At 52.4% G+C, this 16,492-nt stretch overlaps 1 protein-coding gene across 2 annotated transcripts in view; it reads right to left on the reverse strand.

The window, feature by feature from the left end:
* The window catches only part of KSR2 (kinase suppressor of ras 2), a 47,185-nt gene that overhangs the window by 13,476 nt on the left and 17,217 nt on the right, over nt 1-16,492 (reverse strand). The window contains exons 5-15 of one of the 2 annotated variants that reach the window (XM_042886206.1): nt 15,824-16,005; nt 9,441-9,510; nt 8,720-8,803; nt 7,274-7,341; nt 7,013-7,111; nt 6,092-6,210; nt 3,816-3,984; nt 2,476-2,517; nt 2,116-2,182; nt 1,812-1,860; nt 874-1,241 (exon numbers count right to left, since the gene is read on the reverse strand). In XM_042886206.1, the coding sequence (XP_042742140.1) occupies nt 874-1,241; nt 1,812-1,860; nt 2,116-2,182; nt 2,476-2,517; nt 3,816-3,984; nt 6,092-6,210; nt 7,013-7,111; nt 7,274-7,341; nt 8,720-8,803; nt 9,441-9,510; nt 15,824-16,005 (1,317 nt within the window). Of the gene's footprint in view, nt 1-873; nt 1,242-1,811; nt 1,861-2,115; nt 2,183-2,475; nt 2,518-3,815; nt 3,985-6,091; nt 6,211-7,012; nt 7,112-7,267; nt 7,342-8,719; nt 8,804-9,440; nt 9,511-15,823; nt 16,006-16,492 lie in introns of both variants that reach the window. The other variant, XM_042886207.1, reaches the window with a different exon arrangement.

Here is a 16,492-nt window from a genome sequence, read left to right on the forward strand (position 1 = left end):
GTGAGGGAAACAGCTGAATATTCAGAGAGAAATATATTTTAAATGCTGTCACGTTAGGCCTCGGTGAGCAGGAGACGAGGGGTAATTCAAAGTATTTCTCCAGCAGTGCCTCTGTGACTGCGCCGAAGGCAGCATCTCCCTCCCCTGGCCCCATCCCAAGCTCACTTTGAGTCCCACACACAATTATTGGTGTACCGTGGGGGCAAATACTTTGGGAAAGACAGGAAATGCTCCAGCAGACCATAACTCATCTTGCAAGGTCTTGGGATCGAGGAGTCCCCACAAATGAGCTCCAGCTCCTTGGAGCCCCTGCATGTGCTCCGTTTTCTCCAGTTCTGCTGCCCTTCTGCTGCCTTTCCATGAAGGATTTGGCACCACATTTGCACTCTGTTAATCCTTCAGATGCCAAACCATCCATTCTCTCAACACCAACTTATTCACAAAACCTGCTGATCGGTGCTTTCCATGCTCCAAACCCCATCTCCCATTCACACACAGACCCAGGAGCCATGCAAGAGCTCCATGGAAATAGAAGCTGCCGATCCCATCCCACAGCCAGCACCACACTGAGCTCCTTCTGATGAAAACAAACCACCAGGCTCCACTTCTACAAGAGATGCATCACGGGAGGTTCATCACCAGGAAGAGAGGAGATCCCCGTAGGGCTGGAGGCTGGCATGGCCAAGTGGAGGATAGCCCTTTAGGGACAGAGGCTGGCATAACGAGCTGGAATTTGTCCCTTTGGGGATAGAGATTGACACAGCCATCCGGGAGACTGGCCAGCCTCACCTCTCAGCACCTCGACGAGAAGCTGATCACATGAGAAAACATTCTGGGATGAAAACCTGACGGGGTCACGATGCTGGGTCTCACCTGGTGATGATGGCAAGGTGTGGAGGGCTCATGCAGGCTCCCATGAAGAGCACCACGTTCTCGTGCCGCGTCTGCCGGTACGCCATCACCTCCCTCTTGAAAGCCTTCAGCTGGTCCTCGTTGTCCCGCTCAATGTCGATGAGACGGATGGCCACTTCCCCGTGCCAGCGGCCATGGAAGACCTGCCCAAAGCGGCCCTTGCCAATGAGCTCGCCGATCTCCAGCTGCTCAAAGGGGATGTCCCACTCCTGCAGGAAGATGCTGGTCTGGCTGGCTTTGCGGGGGAAGTTGCGGGCGGAGAGGAGCGAGAGGTTCATCTCCTCAAAGTCGTCCTCTGACTCCTGAGCCTCCTCGGTGCCTTCCTCATTCTGTGTGGGGACAGTAAGGAGGACACGTGGGGAACAGCACCCATCTGCCACCTGGGCATTCAGTGGGGCTGCGTCGTGCAACGTGCCATAGAACAGCAAAATGCTGCCAAGGAACATCCTCAAACCCTGCCCCTACGTCAAACTTTTGTGTCTCATAATATCTCTTTGAATATAAACCTGAGGGCAGACACAAAGCCCACACGGGATCCACTGCATGGGGTGGGACACAGGTGCAGCACGAAATCCCAGAATCATCCAGGTTGGAGAAGACTAAATCCAACCACCAAGCTGACCTACTGAGACCCATCACTGGTCCATGTTCCGCTGTGACTGGGCAGGACAGGCCTGGCTGATAATCAGGTTATCATCTGGTTCCCATGAAACATGCCCTGAAATATGCATAATACAGGTGCCAACAGAACCCAAGGCTAAGCCCAAACAGTTCTGTGAGTTGTATCTGGAGGTGTACAGATGGCGAAGGCATCAAAATGCCAAGCCCCCATTCCCTGTCTCAGCTGCAGCTTCTGAACTTTTCCTTTCACTCCTCATGCAAAACACACAGCATCTCACCTCTGACGTGGGCTCCACTTCAATTTGAAGTAATGGATTTCCTTCCAGGCTGTCAAAAAAAAAAAAACAAACAAGACACAACAACTACAGCATGAGAACTGACATTAGGTACATCATCTTCCCAAGGGATGCAAGAAGTGCTTGCTGATCTAAAGATCAGCATCCCTAAAAAAGGCATCCCTATCCCTACAACTTCCCCAAAAATAAGTTAGCATCCTTCAGACCCCAACAGGTGATCCCAGCCATTTAAACCCCTCTCTTTCAAACCCTTCCCAAATGGCATTTCCAAAAGGACATCACTCACATGGGGTTGGATGTGACGGGGTGCAAGACCACCTGTGGGGCTCGGGTTGGCGTCTCAGGCACCACATCTAGAGAGGAGAGAGTGCAGTGAGAGTAGGATAGGGAGCAAAGCTCCAAAACCTTGGGACATGCCCTTGTGCTATTCAGTCTGGTTATGAATTAGCATCCCCTAGCCTGCGGAACCTTCAGAACGCATGGTTCAGCAGCAAGGTGTCAGGTTTTGGCAGAACCCCATCTTCATGCAAAATCCAGCCATGCACCCACCCCCAGTGAGGTGGAAGGTGAGCTGGGTGGATCTTGCCCATCTCCAAGGGGACACTCAGTACTCTGCACCATAGGAGAGACTTTTGAGGAGACATACCTGGGAAAATGAACTGCTGCTTGTACTTGTAGTAATGGGAGGCTGCAAAAAAGAGAGTGGGCTTAAGCACTGACCCTGACACCATGGGTCTGTGCCCAATCCTCTACCGTGAGATCTGACCCCGAGCACAGCTCCTGCCCACATTGTGGGAACACAGATAATGCAATCCATCCTGCGCACGCTCCCTCCCCAGCTCCATAAATATACTAAATGTGTGCAGAGGTATTTTCCCTCTTGCATTTCCTCCTTATATACCGTATTGTAAGCTCTTCTGTGCTCTGTGCCTGTACAAATGCCAAGCCCACAGGCAGCGCTGGGGGACGACGTCACAACAGTCAGGTTAGCAGCTCATCATGCTAAAACTTCCCTGCTTTGTGCCAGCATCAGCAACTCCTTCACACCAGTAATTAACATTTGGGGAGAGATGATGCTGCCGGTGGGATTTGAATGCTCAATTGCAAGCAAAACCCATGGGCCGTGAACATTGCGACTCATCCCACAGACACCAGGCAGTGAATTTGCAGCTGTTGCACCTGTTTTTGCTTGATCCTGCATTTCTGAATGAAGGTTTTTGCCAAGCATTAGGGAAACATCCTTTCAGCACAGGGCTGCATCCCTCCTGGTGCATTTGGGCACTCATCTGTATGAGCACAAGGAACAAAGACATACAGGGCTGCTGAGCCTACCAGAGGTTAGCACCTTCTTGGTGCCTTGGTCTTATCCTGACCTTCAAGATCCCAAATACAAACTCTCGGCTTCTCCTTTTGAGCTTTGAGACCTCAGAGCATCATCAACCCCACAGAGGGACCAGAGCAACCCTGATCCAAGATCAAAGGAGACCCAAAGGTAATTCTAGGGGAAAAAGTCACCATGTTGTGATTTCCCAGCTCAAATTCTAATTTTCAAGATGACCACCTCACCGGGGTCACTCTGATCTTCCCACACAGAAAGATGAAAGCATGGTAAGTCCTGCTTTGTGTCCTACCAACAGCTGCTCACACGTGCAAGGGGTTGGAGCTCCATTCCTGCCAGCCCAGTACAAGCCCAGGTCCCCCAGGTGCCAACTATGGGCTTTCCTTCTGATTTCCATTTCAAACAGCACAAAATAAATCCCCATCCCTGGTGGTGCTCAATGCCAGGTTGGATGGGGAAATGCAGGAGGAACCCAACCACCTGGCCCCCACCCCACCGAAAATGAGGCCACATGGAGGTGACATGGAACCAACGAGTTTCACCAGCCCTGTTTCAGTCATGGGTGTCTGAGCGCCTCGAGGCAGAGCCTAGGCTCCCGCTGTGCCCAGTTCTGAGGAATATCTGCAGAAGGTGGACACATCTGGTACCTGGCAGGTTGAACTGCTTCTGCTGGCGTGGGCACTGCGGGGATGGGTGCAGCGGGGACGGCGGCGTGGCGCTGGGTGGCAGTGGTGGGGCCGGCGAGGATGGCGTGGAGGAGGTGGTGGAGGAGGGATTGCTGCTGGAATCCGGCTGGTAGGGCACCGGGATGTGGTCCTGGGGAGGGGAGAGGAGGAGGGCAGTGCTGACGACGGCACCACAAGGTGCTGCCACGCAGGAGACACCAAGGCACAAGTAGTAGTGACATGGTTCAACCCACTGCTACAGTCTGGGAAGGTCTAGAGCACAACTGGAGCCCCAGCCTGACTTTTTTTCCTGTATGCGTACTCAGAATTTGCACCAAGGCTGCTCCTTCCTTGCCAACCCCTCTGTGCTGCGCACCCAGAGATGAGAGCACTCCAAGTCCATAAAGCTGGGGACAAACATTCCTGCAGTTTGGTCCTTATGGGTGTAATGAACCTGGCAGCTTCTGCTGACCTCTGTAAGCCAAAATCCACTGTCCTAACTGGAGCACAGGCTGATTCCTGGCAGGTTTAAAGAACCAGGCAAGGCTCTCCAGGCAGCACCTGGGCATCCCAACGCACCTCATGTGAGATGACCTGAGCTCCATTAACTGATCCTGCTCAAGGCTGGGACAGCTGTGATGGGCACATGGAGATGGGGCACTGAGGGCCAGCTGGGGGCAAAACAGCAAGGAGGACCTGAAGGATCTGAGCATCTGAGAAGAAAACAGAGAGTTTCCCCACTTCATCCACGCTGCTCATTTTGGAGACACTCTGCAAGCTCTGATTTTCCACCTCCAGAAGCATACACCCATGGGAAGACCTGCCAGCCTCCCTGGTTGGTATTTTGTCCCAGTTGATGAGGTTTTAAATGAGCTGGGCTTCTCAGGAATGCCACCCACACTCTGTATGGTCCATCCCGACACACACAGCAACCTTGGCTTGGTTTAAACAAAGGCCAAATGCTAAAAAAAAATATGTGATTCCTCTGCTACAAGCAGAAAATGGGACATCTCTAGAGAAATACTTTTGGAAACATCAAAGAAAGGAGGGGTCCTGAGGCATGAAGCCCTACTGGGAATGGGAGTGCTGGGGTCACAGCCTCGGCAGAAGCATAGGGACCATTTCCAGCTGCTGCTGATGCAGGCGTTGCTATCAGTCCTCCTTAGTAATGCCCCGTTGCATCCTCTAAGCTGAGCACAGTTCATTGAATTTGCATATGCACATGTATATTAGGACATATATCTATATATCTCGATGAGTGAATGAGTCTCATCTGTGGTTTTCAGAGCATAAAATACAGAGTGCATTATTACACTCTGGTTAGAGGTAAGCTGAGGAAGGAGCTGATGCAGTGGCAGAAGGAGCGCAGTGCTGATTGCCCTCCTTGCCCCAGCCCAGTGCTGAATCACTTCCCCAGTGCCCTCTAATAAAATAAAAGAGCATAATACCTACATGAAACAAATCACTTGAAGGACCTGCACTAAAAAGAGAAATGCCTCTGTGCTCCTGTTGGCTCCTGCAGCAGCTTTCATCCTCCCCAGGTGCCCCCTAAGCCATTTGCACCACACCAGAGCCACAATAACAGCAAGGCAGATAATTACACCGAGGATCTCCTAACAGCTCAGGGTGTAAGGACTGCAACAGGCTCTAAATCTCATCTAATATAAACCCACGCTGGTTTATTACGATTAATGTAGTGTAGAGAAAGGGAGCCAGGTGCATTGCCAGGGCTGGCTTGGCTGGGTCAGGGACATGAGACTTAGGCAATAGCTCTGATCCCATGTGATTTTTGAGCCATTTAAAATAAATAAGGTTGGTAGACATAAAACACACAGAGTATCCCACAGAGGTGCTGTGATGTGCCTAAAGACTTGCAGAGCCCCAGCAGATGCTACAGCAATGGGAAAACCCAAAGGACCCCTTCTGCTCCAAGCATAGGGCATGTTGTTTTTTTTTGCCTTTCGTTCATCCCTTCCCTTAAAAATGCCTTTCAGTGCTCTTCTCCCACATGGGGTTTGAACTCCTTCAGTGATCTTTGAGGTCCCCTCCAACCCAAGCCATTCAGTGATTCCATGGCTTAGATGCCCTGGGTGGGTGATGAATGGACCCGGAGAAGTGGTGGCCAAAACCCCAACAAAAGCACTCAGATTTTGGGGATGTGGAGCCTGATCCCCTCTTGGAGAGCACAGAAGGGAACGATAGGGGAACAGAACCTCCGTAGCTGCTGGGGGGTCCGAGATGGGTGGGCACGCACTCACCTTGTTGAGCTTGTTGGTTTTGGGGAGCGTCTGGCTGACGTGCAGGTCTGAATAGCGTGGGGGCTTGCGCAGGGGGTTGTTGATGTCACAGGGCACCGACTCGGTCCGCACCAACCGTGCTGCGAGGAGAAAGGAACAGGGAACGGGGATGGAGAGGGATGGGGGAAAAAAAAGAGAGAGACCCAACGATGTAAAGAGGCATTTGGAAAAGAGCAGCTGCCACCAGAGCCCAGTGTGAGCCATTTCCCACCCAATGCCACCATCCATCCTCCTCCTCGCAGTGGGCAGGGAGCCGGCTCAGAGCCTCCCGCTCGCAGCAGGGACCTTTCAGAAGCTTTGGGAGAGGGTTACTGCATTCATGTTGAACGTTGGCTTGCAAGGACTACCCCGAAGGTGGGCAGCTCCAGTGCTCAGCCCAATTCTGGGGATTCGCCCACCTCCACGCCAAACTGCCTTGCAGGGCGCCACCAGCACAATGCGTTTCCCCAGGGCTAAAATACTGAGCATGCTTTGGGCGGTGTGTAACATGCTCATTAGCTCAAAATTAAATGCAGAAATTGGAACTGGCACTGCAAATATTTCCTCTAAAGCAGTCTCAGCCCTTCATCCTCCACCATCAGAGCACCTGGCCAAAATCTGGAAGAGAAGAGGTGGGAAGGGTTCTCCAGCTGAACATCTCCTTTTGGGCTTGCCAACGCGCCCAAATTTCTGAATTTCTCTGTATTTCCAAATTTCTGAATTTCCAAGCATCTCCAATTTTCTCTGTATTTCCAATGAGCTCTCGGGACAGGCAGCTCTGAAAGCATCATGAGAGCATCTGGAGGGGCGCAGCCGGGACCCCCATGCACCGAGCGCCGCAGCGGGTCCGGTCCCACGCCCTGAGCTCTCCAAAGCAAAAGGCTGAAACCTGTTGGCACTTACCCCGTGCGGTGGGGAATCTGAAAAGAAAAGGTGGCAGGGGGAGGGTGGGTGGAAGCGGTTTGCAATGCAAATCTGCCTCGCCCCGCACGGCTCGTCTCCCTACAAGCGGAAAAGACGGTCGGTAAAATTTTCACAGAGCGCCCAAAGCGGTTTCGGGAGCCTCGAGATGGAGGGTCGGGCTCCCGAAGTCGCCCGGGGGCTTCTGAAAGTTTTACCTGGCGAGAGCATCCCGGGAGGCAGAAGCGGAAGAAAGGCCCTTACCTCCGCGGTGGATGATGAGCAGGTGGCACGGAGGGGCCTCTTTGGTGCATTTGTTGTGGCACTTGAGCCTACAGCGGAGACAGAGAGAAAGCTGTAAGGGATGGGGATGGATGCGGCCTCCAGGGCATCACCGCATGCCTGGGGACCTTGGGGACGCCACGGTCCCATGGGTGAGCAGCCCAGCACGGTCCCTGAGTGATATTTCTAATGTTGAACCCAAATAACGAGGGCATCGTAGGCATGGTGGTGAACACTCTGTAGAGTCAGAGCCCAGGAGGGCTGCACCCTGCGGCTGCGCATAGAGCAACAGCAGCTCCCACGCCCCAAAACGTTCCTGTTTGTTCCCAATTAGGGGTGGAAAAGAGTCCGCTGGATGGGGAGAGCCAGGGGAAAAGGGGGAAAAAAGAGAACAGGATTCAAAAGCCATCCGCAAAGGAGGAAAAACAGCAGCAGCTACAAGTCAATGAGCTGGGTAATGAAAATTCAGGAACCTCGCATGTTGGCTTTTATTGCAAAGCCATTCCTTAAGGGAAAGGCAGAGATTAATTTGGTATTCGAGACTTGGGGGCTTTTTTTTTTTTTTTTCCCCTCTCTATTTGTTTGATTTGCCTGTTACAGGTAGGGGAAAGTAGCACTGGGCTGCGTGCTACGCAAAAGTCAGCAAATAGAAATCCTTTCTAAAAGCATGGGATGTGTTTGCTCTTTTCTAAGCAAACGTGGGAAACAGGAGCAGGGCACATCCTGACCATTCTCCAGCCCTCATACAGAGGGAAGTTGCCCAAAGAAACGAGGCGATGCATGCAGGCGGCACTCGGAGCTCAAGGGAAAAACAAGCAGAAGAATCACCACTTTTTTTAAAAAACAAAACAGAATTTTTACTATTGTTACTTCCAGAAAGCCCTCACCACCACCACCACCCAGACCCAAGCAGTAATTCTGCATTCCCTACCCCGATTCCAACCCCCATTTGCTAACTCATCAGCATTTAATCAGCGGCCCCAGCGATCGTTATCGCTTGATAGCCCTGCTAACTCAGTTACCAGCAGACAATCAGCAAATTCCCAGCACTGATCCCTAGCAAGGCAATTGGGCTCCAGCAGCAGTTCCACTAAGTGCTGATTCCTGCTCGATACGGCCCGGGGCTGGGCAATCCTGCATTTAAATGGCATTAGTGCGCGCCTCGCTATCTTTGTCCATCTCCTGCTGACTTTATGGGCTTCTCCACCACGGTCCCACTTCTTTGCTGTGGGTTTGGATGGGTCGCCACACACTCACTGGTAAACAGAAGACTTTTGTCCCTCAGACCTCCGCTCAGCCCCGTGCTGGGTGTTTTCCCACTTCCCACTCAGTTTAGGGAGATGCTGACCCCCTCCCACCTCCAAACCCTGCCCCTTTCCACCACTGCAGCTTCACCATCCTGCAGCTGCAGCCCACAGAGCTTCGTACTTGCAGTTTTTGCACTTTAAGCCAAACAACATTCCTTTCCCGCAGACGGTGCAGGTCTGGGACATCCAGTACTTGGTGGAGAACCTGCAGAAAAAAGGCATTGAATGGTTCCTACGGCACAGACATCCAGATGTGTGCCAAGCCACAATTTACCCTTTGCTTTACACAGAGAAATGCAGGGGCACCTCTCTAAAGATGCCAGAGCACATCCCTGGGTCTGCCTTCGGGTTATGCAGAGCCTGCTACAAAGCACATCAAAGTGGGCACCAAGGAGGACGGCCTGCAGCTTCCAACCTTTGCCCACCCGACGCTCTGTACATGGTTCTGAACCCCCCCCCCCCAGACCCAGCACTCAGCCTCCAGCCTACACCAAGGTTATTTCAGCTCTACGCCCTCCCTCAAGACAGGCAATAAACTGGAAATGGGAAATTTGCTGAAGGTTGGAAAGGTCACGGCCAACGCGTGGCTTTTATTGATAGCAGCTCAAGCCTTATCTGACCCAAATCTGAGCTGAAACGGCAGCACAGTGGGCTGCTGGCACAATGCAGCCAAGCAGGAGAAAGGGGGAACTTTTTGCAGAGCTCTGGTGCTGTGCAACGGGAAGACACAGAGACGCCCATTACACACAACACACTGTGCTGAGGCTGCTGCAGGTCCGGGGGAGCAGGGATGGCACAGGGATAGCTCTGGTGTCCCCACTGGTTGTCCCCATCCTGCATACCTGTGCTTTATGGAGTTGCCCAGGTCTCGGCGGGGGATCTGTGGGGACCAGCGAGGCACTGACAGCGTATCTAGAGGGCAAGATGGGGAAATTACCAGGGTTAATGCAGGAGAAAGCTGGAGGTGCAGAGGCACCAAAATACGAGGTTTTGCCAAACTTAGAGATATCCTGGAAGGCTCTTCATTTTTTCCCCAGAAAAAGACCCACTGAGCTTTGGGGGAAGTGGGCTCCTACCACTCCAGCAGCCTTGGGTCAGAGAGCAAGGCAGGAGGTGCAGCCATTTTTGAAGAAAGGCAAAATGAAGCACAAATGGCACTGGCATCATTTATTAGTAAGACATCACGCCTCTCACTTGCATTTCTGGCTGAACAAAAAAAAGCTGAGCATCAGCCGCTTAGAAGCCAAGCGAACTCTTATCCAAACAAGCAATCAAACAAGGAAAGCAGCCTCTGTGTACTTCAGCAGGGGGAAAGAGAGGAGAAAGGGCAGCAGGACCTCGGAGGGGTAAGAGAGGGGAGATGCGGGGTTGGGCTTCTGACAGCTGCAGCCCCAGCATCGGCTGGGCACGGGCAAATCCCTCGCTAAACACCCAGCGCGATCCCTGCCAGAGGCTGTTTGCTCTCAGATCCCACTTTAATATAGCAGGCAGCAGCGCACTGTAATTGTGCTCGGGCTGAAGGTTACATTTCCATGCCCACACCCATCGCCCTGCTCCACAAAGCAGCTCCAAATCACCCCACATCACTCCTTCCCTGGCTTTTCCAGCCCTGGGGCACGGTTAGCAATTAAGATGTTTGAGGACTGCAAAGTCAATTAGGATAATTGCTGCCCCTGTAGCCCATTTTACACCATTGCCTATTGTATTTTTATTACCAATATTTTCAGCTCGGTCTCTCAGCACCGCATCTCCATGGGGCAGATGTGTTTTGGGGATGAATCTCAAAGCACTCTATCCCCTAAGTGCCATTTTCCCACACGTAAATCACATGACACAAATAAAATCCCCCCCATCAGTCCCAATCAAACAGGCCAGAGCAGCTCCTCTCCCAAATTCAATTACCAGCTCTGCTTTAAGCAGCCACAATTTATTTGCACCAACTTTCAGCTGGTCCCAATTAAATCCAGCCATCCCAGGAAGGGAGAGACAGAAAGATGGCCGAGGCTTTTAATTACCTTCTAAATGCGCTCATTGCAAAATTTATTAAAGTGTACTGGGGGGGGGAGGGTTAACTTCTGAACAAAAATGAGACCTGGATGCTTCATGGTTAGTTATCTCCATTACAGGGGATGAAGCGTGCAGAGCAGCATGCCCAGCAACAGCACTGCTGCCTGCAGGAGGGGAGCAGCACCCGGCACAGCCCCCAGGATTGGTGGATCAGTACAGAGGGAAAGGCATTGCAGCAAAGGTGAGATGACAGAAGGACCCGTGTGACAGGAAGGTGCTACAAGGGAAGGAAAGAAGATTGCTCACACATATCAGAAGATTCCAGGTTCACAGGGGAAAGCTCCACCAAGGAAAGATCTCCAGAAAGAGATCCTTCCTCAGGGGCAGCCAGCCCTTCAGTGAGGCCTAAGAGGCGCAGCCAGGCTCCATCCCTTCCTATCACAGCTGAATTGCCTTCATCTGTGCTCCCAGGGCTGACTGGCTCCTTTCCCCAGCTGCTCCATCAGTGCTGCAGGCTGGGACTCAGCAGTTCCCATACACCTGTGCATATTTACCTGTGAGAAACAGGTATTCCTCTTGTCTCAGGCGTGATTAATTGAGGGCTGTGCCTAAGGGGAAAGTGGGGATGCCTCTGATGGATGCAAATTCTCCCATCCAAACCCCAAAGGCACCAGGATGAGAGGTGGTCAGAAGATAAAAGCTTGTGGCCACGGTGGGAGCAAAGGATACGTGCCATTGGTACAACAGAAAGGCCACTGTGGGGTTGGATCCCGTGCAGGTTTGGCATTGCTGTCACCCCTTTTTCAGCAAGGATCTGTGCTGCACCCCATTCATACCAAGGGGACTTTATTTCCCCAGTGAAAGAGGAAAGCAGGGAAAGTTGAGTAGTGAAACCACCTCCTTCCAGAACCCTAAAAACTGGCCCCATGCTGGGTGCACATCCACCTCCATGAAGCATCACCAGCCCTGCATCCGGGCTGCCGGTACCCAGTGTGGCAGTCCTGCGCCCAAAGCACCCCAAAACAACCACATTTCCCACTGCCTCTCACAAACGGGCACGGCAAGATTCATCTCAAGTCAGCAGCCCACGCCTGACGGCTATCAGATGTGCCTAGAGACAGAGAAGGGGACGGTGACAGCCGTGTCCGGCGCAGCAGTGACAGCGGACAAGGGGAGAGGAGCCCCTGTCACCTCGCAGCAGTGACAGGCACTGCTGATGGTTCCCTGAGTGGCACTCGTCGCGTGTCACAGGTGACGGGGCCGGGATGCTGCTGAGTGCTGATGGGGCCGTGACGCCCTCATGGCCCCTGCTGGCTGTGGGAGGAGGATGCTGGAGCACCGCACCGCATGGATAAGGGCAGCCAGAGCTGCCGGGCTTCATCTGTTTGGGGTTTCCGGCCTCTTTGGGGCAGATGGGGAGGGATGGGCTTGGGGCTCAGCTCACCCTCACCAAATGCGCTGGGAGCATCATCTGTGGGTAGGTGCACGGAATATTTTTGCATAATTCAGGCTAAAGAAGGCATCCAACATGCCTTCTTCTTCAGTGTACGCAGGGCTGAAACATGCCACATCCCTCGGGTTCATATGGACTTGTGTCACACCACAGGGATGTCCCTGCTTTGTCCCTGCTGGGGGTGGAAGGACGTTCCACAACCCTGCGGGCTGAAACTGAACCTCAGTTCAGCAGCAGCAGCTGAGGCAACCAAGGCAGAGCTATTCCCAGAGCATTTCTGGTTAAAAAAAAAGCATAAGTCACTTCATAATAACAGCAGTTCTCCTTTGCAGCATGACAATCCTATTTATTTTCCTAAACGTCATGTTTGGTCAGTTAATTGACTTAAATGCTGGAATCGTGATTTTTCTTCCCATCGGGAGCCTTGCAGGGCCAATCAGTCTCGCACAGAAAAAGCTGTGTGCTCAGGCTCAGTGCAGCCAGGATAGGAAACCCTACAAGAGCAAGGCTTTGTGCGCCCACTGCACATAGCTCCACACACCAGGGGATGCTGCATGGCTCCTGTCATGCCACAGGCCACAGAAAGAGCTTTTTCTGTGTGCTGTGGGAAGGCATTTAGCAAGGTCCTTGCACACGGAGACTTCACAGGTTGCTTCAGCTTGCAGAGCACAGGCTGCATGTTTTTCCCTCCTGATGCTTGCAGGGCACTGTGTTCAAATGAACTGGGTTGCATTGGATTCTCATTTTCTTCTGCAGGATTGGATGCAGCTGGAAGGAGAGCAGTGAGGACAGATGCTGCACATCAAGAGCCATATCCAAATGTCCTCAACGTCCCCCTGCCCACCATACCAGGGGAGGAAGCAGATACTTCTTTATCTCCATCCCCACCCCTGCAGCAGCACCAGCAATGGGTCAGGACCATGATAGTCCCCTGCTTGTGGGCTCTCACCTGCTGCTCTCCCTTCTTTTACCTTCAGCATAATCTCACTGTCCTAAAGATTCTGGAAACGTTCAGAATAATTGCATCTGCAAGCAACTCGAGCAAATCTAACCCTGGGGAGAACATCCTTTGGAGGGGCACATGGACACAAGGGCCACCAAGATCCATCTCTGGGGACAGACCTCAGGAAGGTTCTCAAGCCTGAGTGTGAATGTTGCCAAGCAAGCATTCTTCCGACCTGCAGTGTGTCTGAGGCCAAGCTACAATTCAAGGGCACCCCAAAAGTTATTTCTTCCTCTCTATTGTATGTTTTCTAATAAAAGTCAGCTCAGATCTGAACTCCCAGGCATCCTGCCTCTGCTGGAAGGGAATGGGAATTTCACCCCTCTGCTGAGATTTGTAAGAGGAAAGGGTCTTTCTGCAGTGCCAGCCTCTCCTTCACGTTCCAGCTGCAAATTCATTGCAATTAGGGAAAATCCACTGTTTACAAACAAAAAGGAAGCATCCAACCCCACACCTGGGACCGGGAACAGTTCAGTCAGGAGTATGGCTCTGTTGTGAGCAGTCAGATGGGAAGGTGAAAGGAAATCCTCAGGAGACATCGGTCTGCAATCTGAGAGACTGGGGCCCCATAGGGCTGCTCCCGGCACCTCCACCCAACAGCAACAGCACTGCTTTGTTCTGATGCTTAGATAACAGGATCAACACCAACATACACTACGTCAGGCATGGCAGTGGTACTTTTCCCACTGGGTTTTTAAAACTATGCTCTTTGGAAAAGGAATACTGAAAGGAATACTGTGGAGAAGTCGGCTGTTGAGCCATGTCTGTGGCTCAGGGTTAGGGATGGGGACGGTGGGCTCCTTGGGGGCTGGGACAGGTTGGTGCACTGACTTTGGAGAAACTAAATTCGTCCAGCAACACACGGAAAGCCCAATCACACTAAGGACAAACAGGAAAACCCAGCACCCCATGAGATGCTGGGACTGATGTGCAGTCCCAAAGCATGCCTGCAGCTTCCCATAGGGCTCATAAGGCTCCATCCCAGTGCCATGATCTTTCCACCTGAAGCAGGGAAAGCAGGCTGCCCTGGAGCCATTTATTCCTCCCCACACATAACCGTGTTTCTGCACTGCTTCCAATCACTCATCTTCACTCCACAACGTAGCAAGCCCTGGTTTCAAGCCCCATTAAACCCCAGTGCTCCATCACCCTGCTGCAGCGCCAGCATCACGGCCAGCATCCGGCTGCTGCCTACAAGATGCACCCATAGCTCCGAAATCCATGGGGTGGGAGCACAGCACACCTGCTTTGAGGTTTTGTCCTCTCACCAACATCACCCCATCCACAGCCTGCTATCTGGGGGCTGCCCTGCCCCATCCACATCGCCCGCAGAGTTGGGGCACAAGGGAAACCCAGGACACTGCTTGAAGTCAACACAAAGGTTCGGAAACAATGCAGAAACATGACAGAACCAGGAAAAATATGATTATTTTTGCCTTGTGCTTATTTTTTGCCTTGCATCCTATTTGCCTGCGGCATGCTCGGTGCCCAGGACCAACAGACACATTGATGCTCTCCACAAGGAATGAGCGCCGTGGCTGAGGCTAAAACCTCTCAACAGGGATCAACCTCTCTCCATGGCTCACGTCAAGCTCTGAAAATGAACATCCGCATCAACCAAGCAAGTTGAAGGGCTGAGAGGAGTGAAATGAGAGGAGACACCTCTCCAGCAGCGCCAGTCATTTGCTACTCCATCACTTCTCATTGTATCGCCTTCCTGCTCTGCCACATTGCATCAGGTTATCACACCATGGGATGTAATCCAATGCTGATGCATGAGGAAGCCTAATGCGACCAGACACAGCCACGGTTTGCAGAGAACGGGCTTTAGTTTAGGGTTTCTGGTCCACTACCCAGGGCTGCAAGTGGAGCTCAGGCAGTGCTGCAGAGGGAAGAGCGATGCAAAAATACCCTCGCTGCAGGCAAATCTGCTGGCCATGCCAGCTAGCGTCAGGTAGCTGGACATCTCCCTATAAATAGCATCGCTGCCCTTGGAGCTGCTGCCAGCTCCCATTGTGCCCAGCACCAAGGAAGTGGGAGCAAGAGGACACCAGACGTGTCCTCAGACCAAATGGCGGCTGATAAGGGTGAAGGAGGGGAGTGAGAAGGAAATGGAGCTGGATGGTCTTCCTTCTGACCCGAATCGCTCTGTGATTCCATGAAATTGCAAGGCCTTTGCAATTTCCCACATACAAGGTCCTGCATGCATGCACCCAGTGTGAGTGGCAAAGAGAAAAGCCACCGTTGCTGGGGGCTGAGCATCACACCTGGTTGCTAACGCCTTCCAATCCCACAGAATGCTCTGAGGTACACCAGAAAACAAGGGCTGTGAGCAGGCTGCTGAGCTCCAGCTCCATGGGTTTGCATCCGGCTTGGCATCAGCACTGCCCAACCCCAACACCCAACACAGGCACTCAACCTCAGCACCCAACTCCAACACTCAATTCAAGCACCCAAACCCAACACCCAACCCCAGCATCCATGTGCAGAGGCAAAGCAATGGCTGCAACCACAAAGGAGCCCTTGAAAATCCCTCTCAAGCAGCAAAAGGTAGCACAGGGAAAGCCCGGGGATCTTCCAAATCAAAGTGGCCAAGCTCCTGCCCCTATGTTGACACAAGCAATATTGCAATACCATCGTCAATCCAACTGCTTTTGCATGGCTCAACAATTACTACAAGTCTTTTGGCACATACACAGACACACATGTTCAGGTTTGCAGCCCTGTGCCCCCACGTCCTCCCCCCCCCGGCTGCAACTCACTTGCAGAGAAGGTGGCTTCAGTGTGGACAGGAGGTGTGGAGGGCAGGAAGGGAGGGTAGCCCACAAAGAAGGACCGCAGGGAGCGCTCGGATAGCAGCGGTGAGCGCTGCGCAGGGATGTTCTCACAGCTGCCCACACTGTTGTGGATCTTGAGGTTGAGGGGCTTATTCTTCTTCTTTGTTCTGGGAGAGAAAGGAGGAGAGAGGAGTGAGGCATGAGGAAGTCTGGGGGTTTCCCCCACCGTGCACCCAAGAAGCAATTCTCACAGAGGGGGACATCGTGCTGCTCCAAAAGTAATAAGTAAGGATAATTGGACCCTCAGCACTGTGAGAAGTTCCAATCCCTCCCTGCCATCAACAAAAAAAGGTAATGTGTGTGAAATATTAAAGAAAACATTGCATTCAAGAGCTCCGCCATCCACAAAACCCAGCTGCAAAGGGTCAGTGGGTCCAAAACCACTGTCAGCCCCCACTCTGCTCATCCATGTCCCTGAAAACCATCCCTGTCAACACCAGGATGTGTCAGACATCAGTAACCCGAAGGCACAAATTCCAAGCATGGGACAGAATAGAAATAGGGATGGGATACAATAGGATAAGGATACAAACACAGATGGGGTGGGTTGGGAGAGGATAGAAAGGGAGGGGAGGGGAGGGGAGGGGAGGGGAG

This window comes from Lagopus leucura, unplaced genomic scaffold (assembly GCF_019238085.1).
Source record: "Lagopus leucura isolate 7727_CA_CO unplaced genomic scaffold, USGS_WTPT01 Super-Scaffold_100055, whole genome shotgun sequence".
Taxonomy (NCBI): Eukaryota; Metazoa; Chordata; class Aves; order Galliformes; family Phasianidae; genus Lagopus; species Lagopus leucura.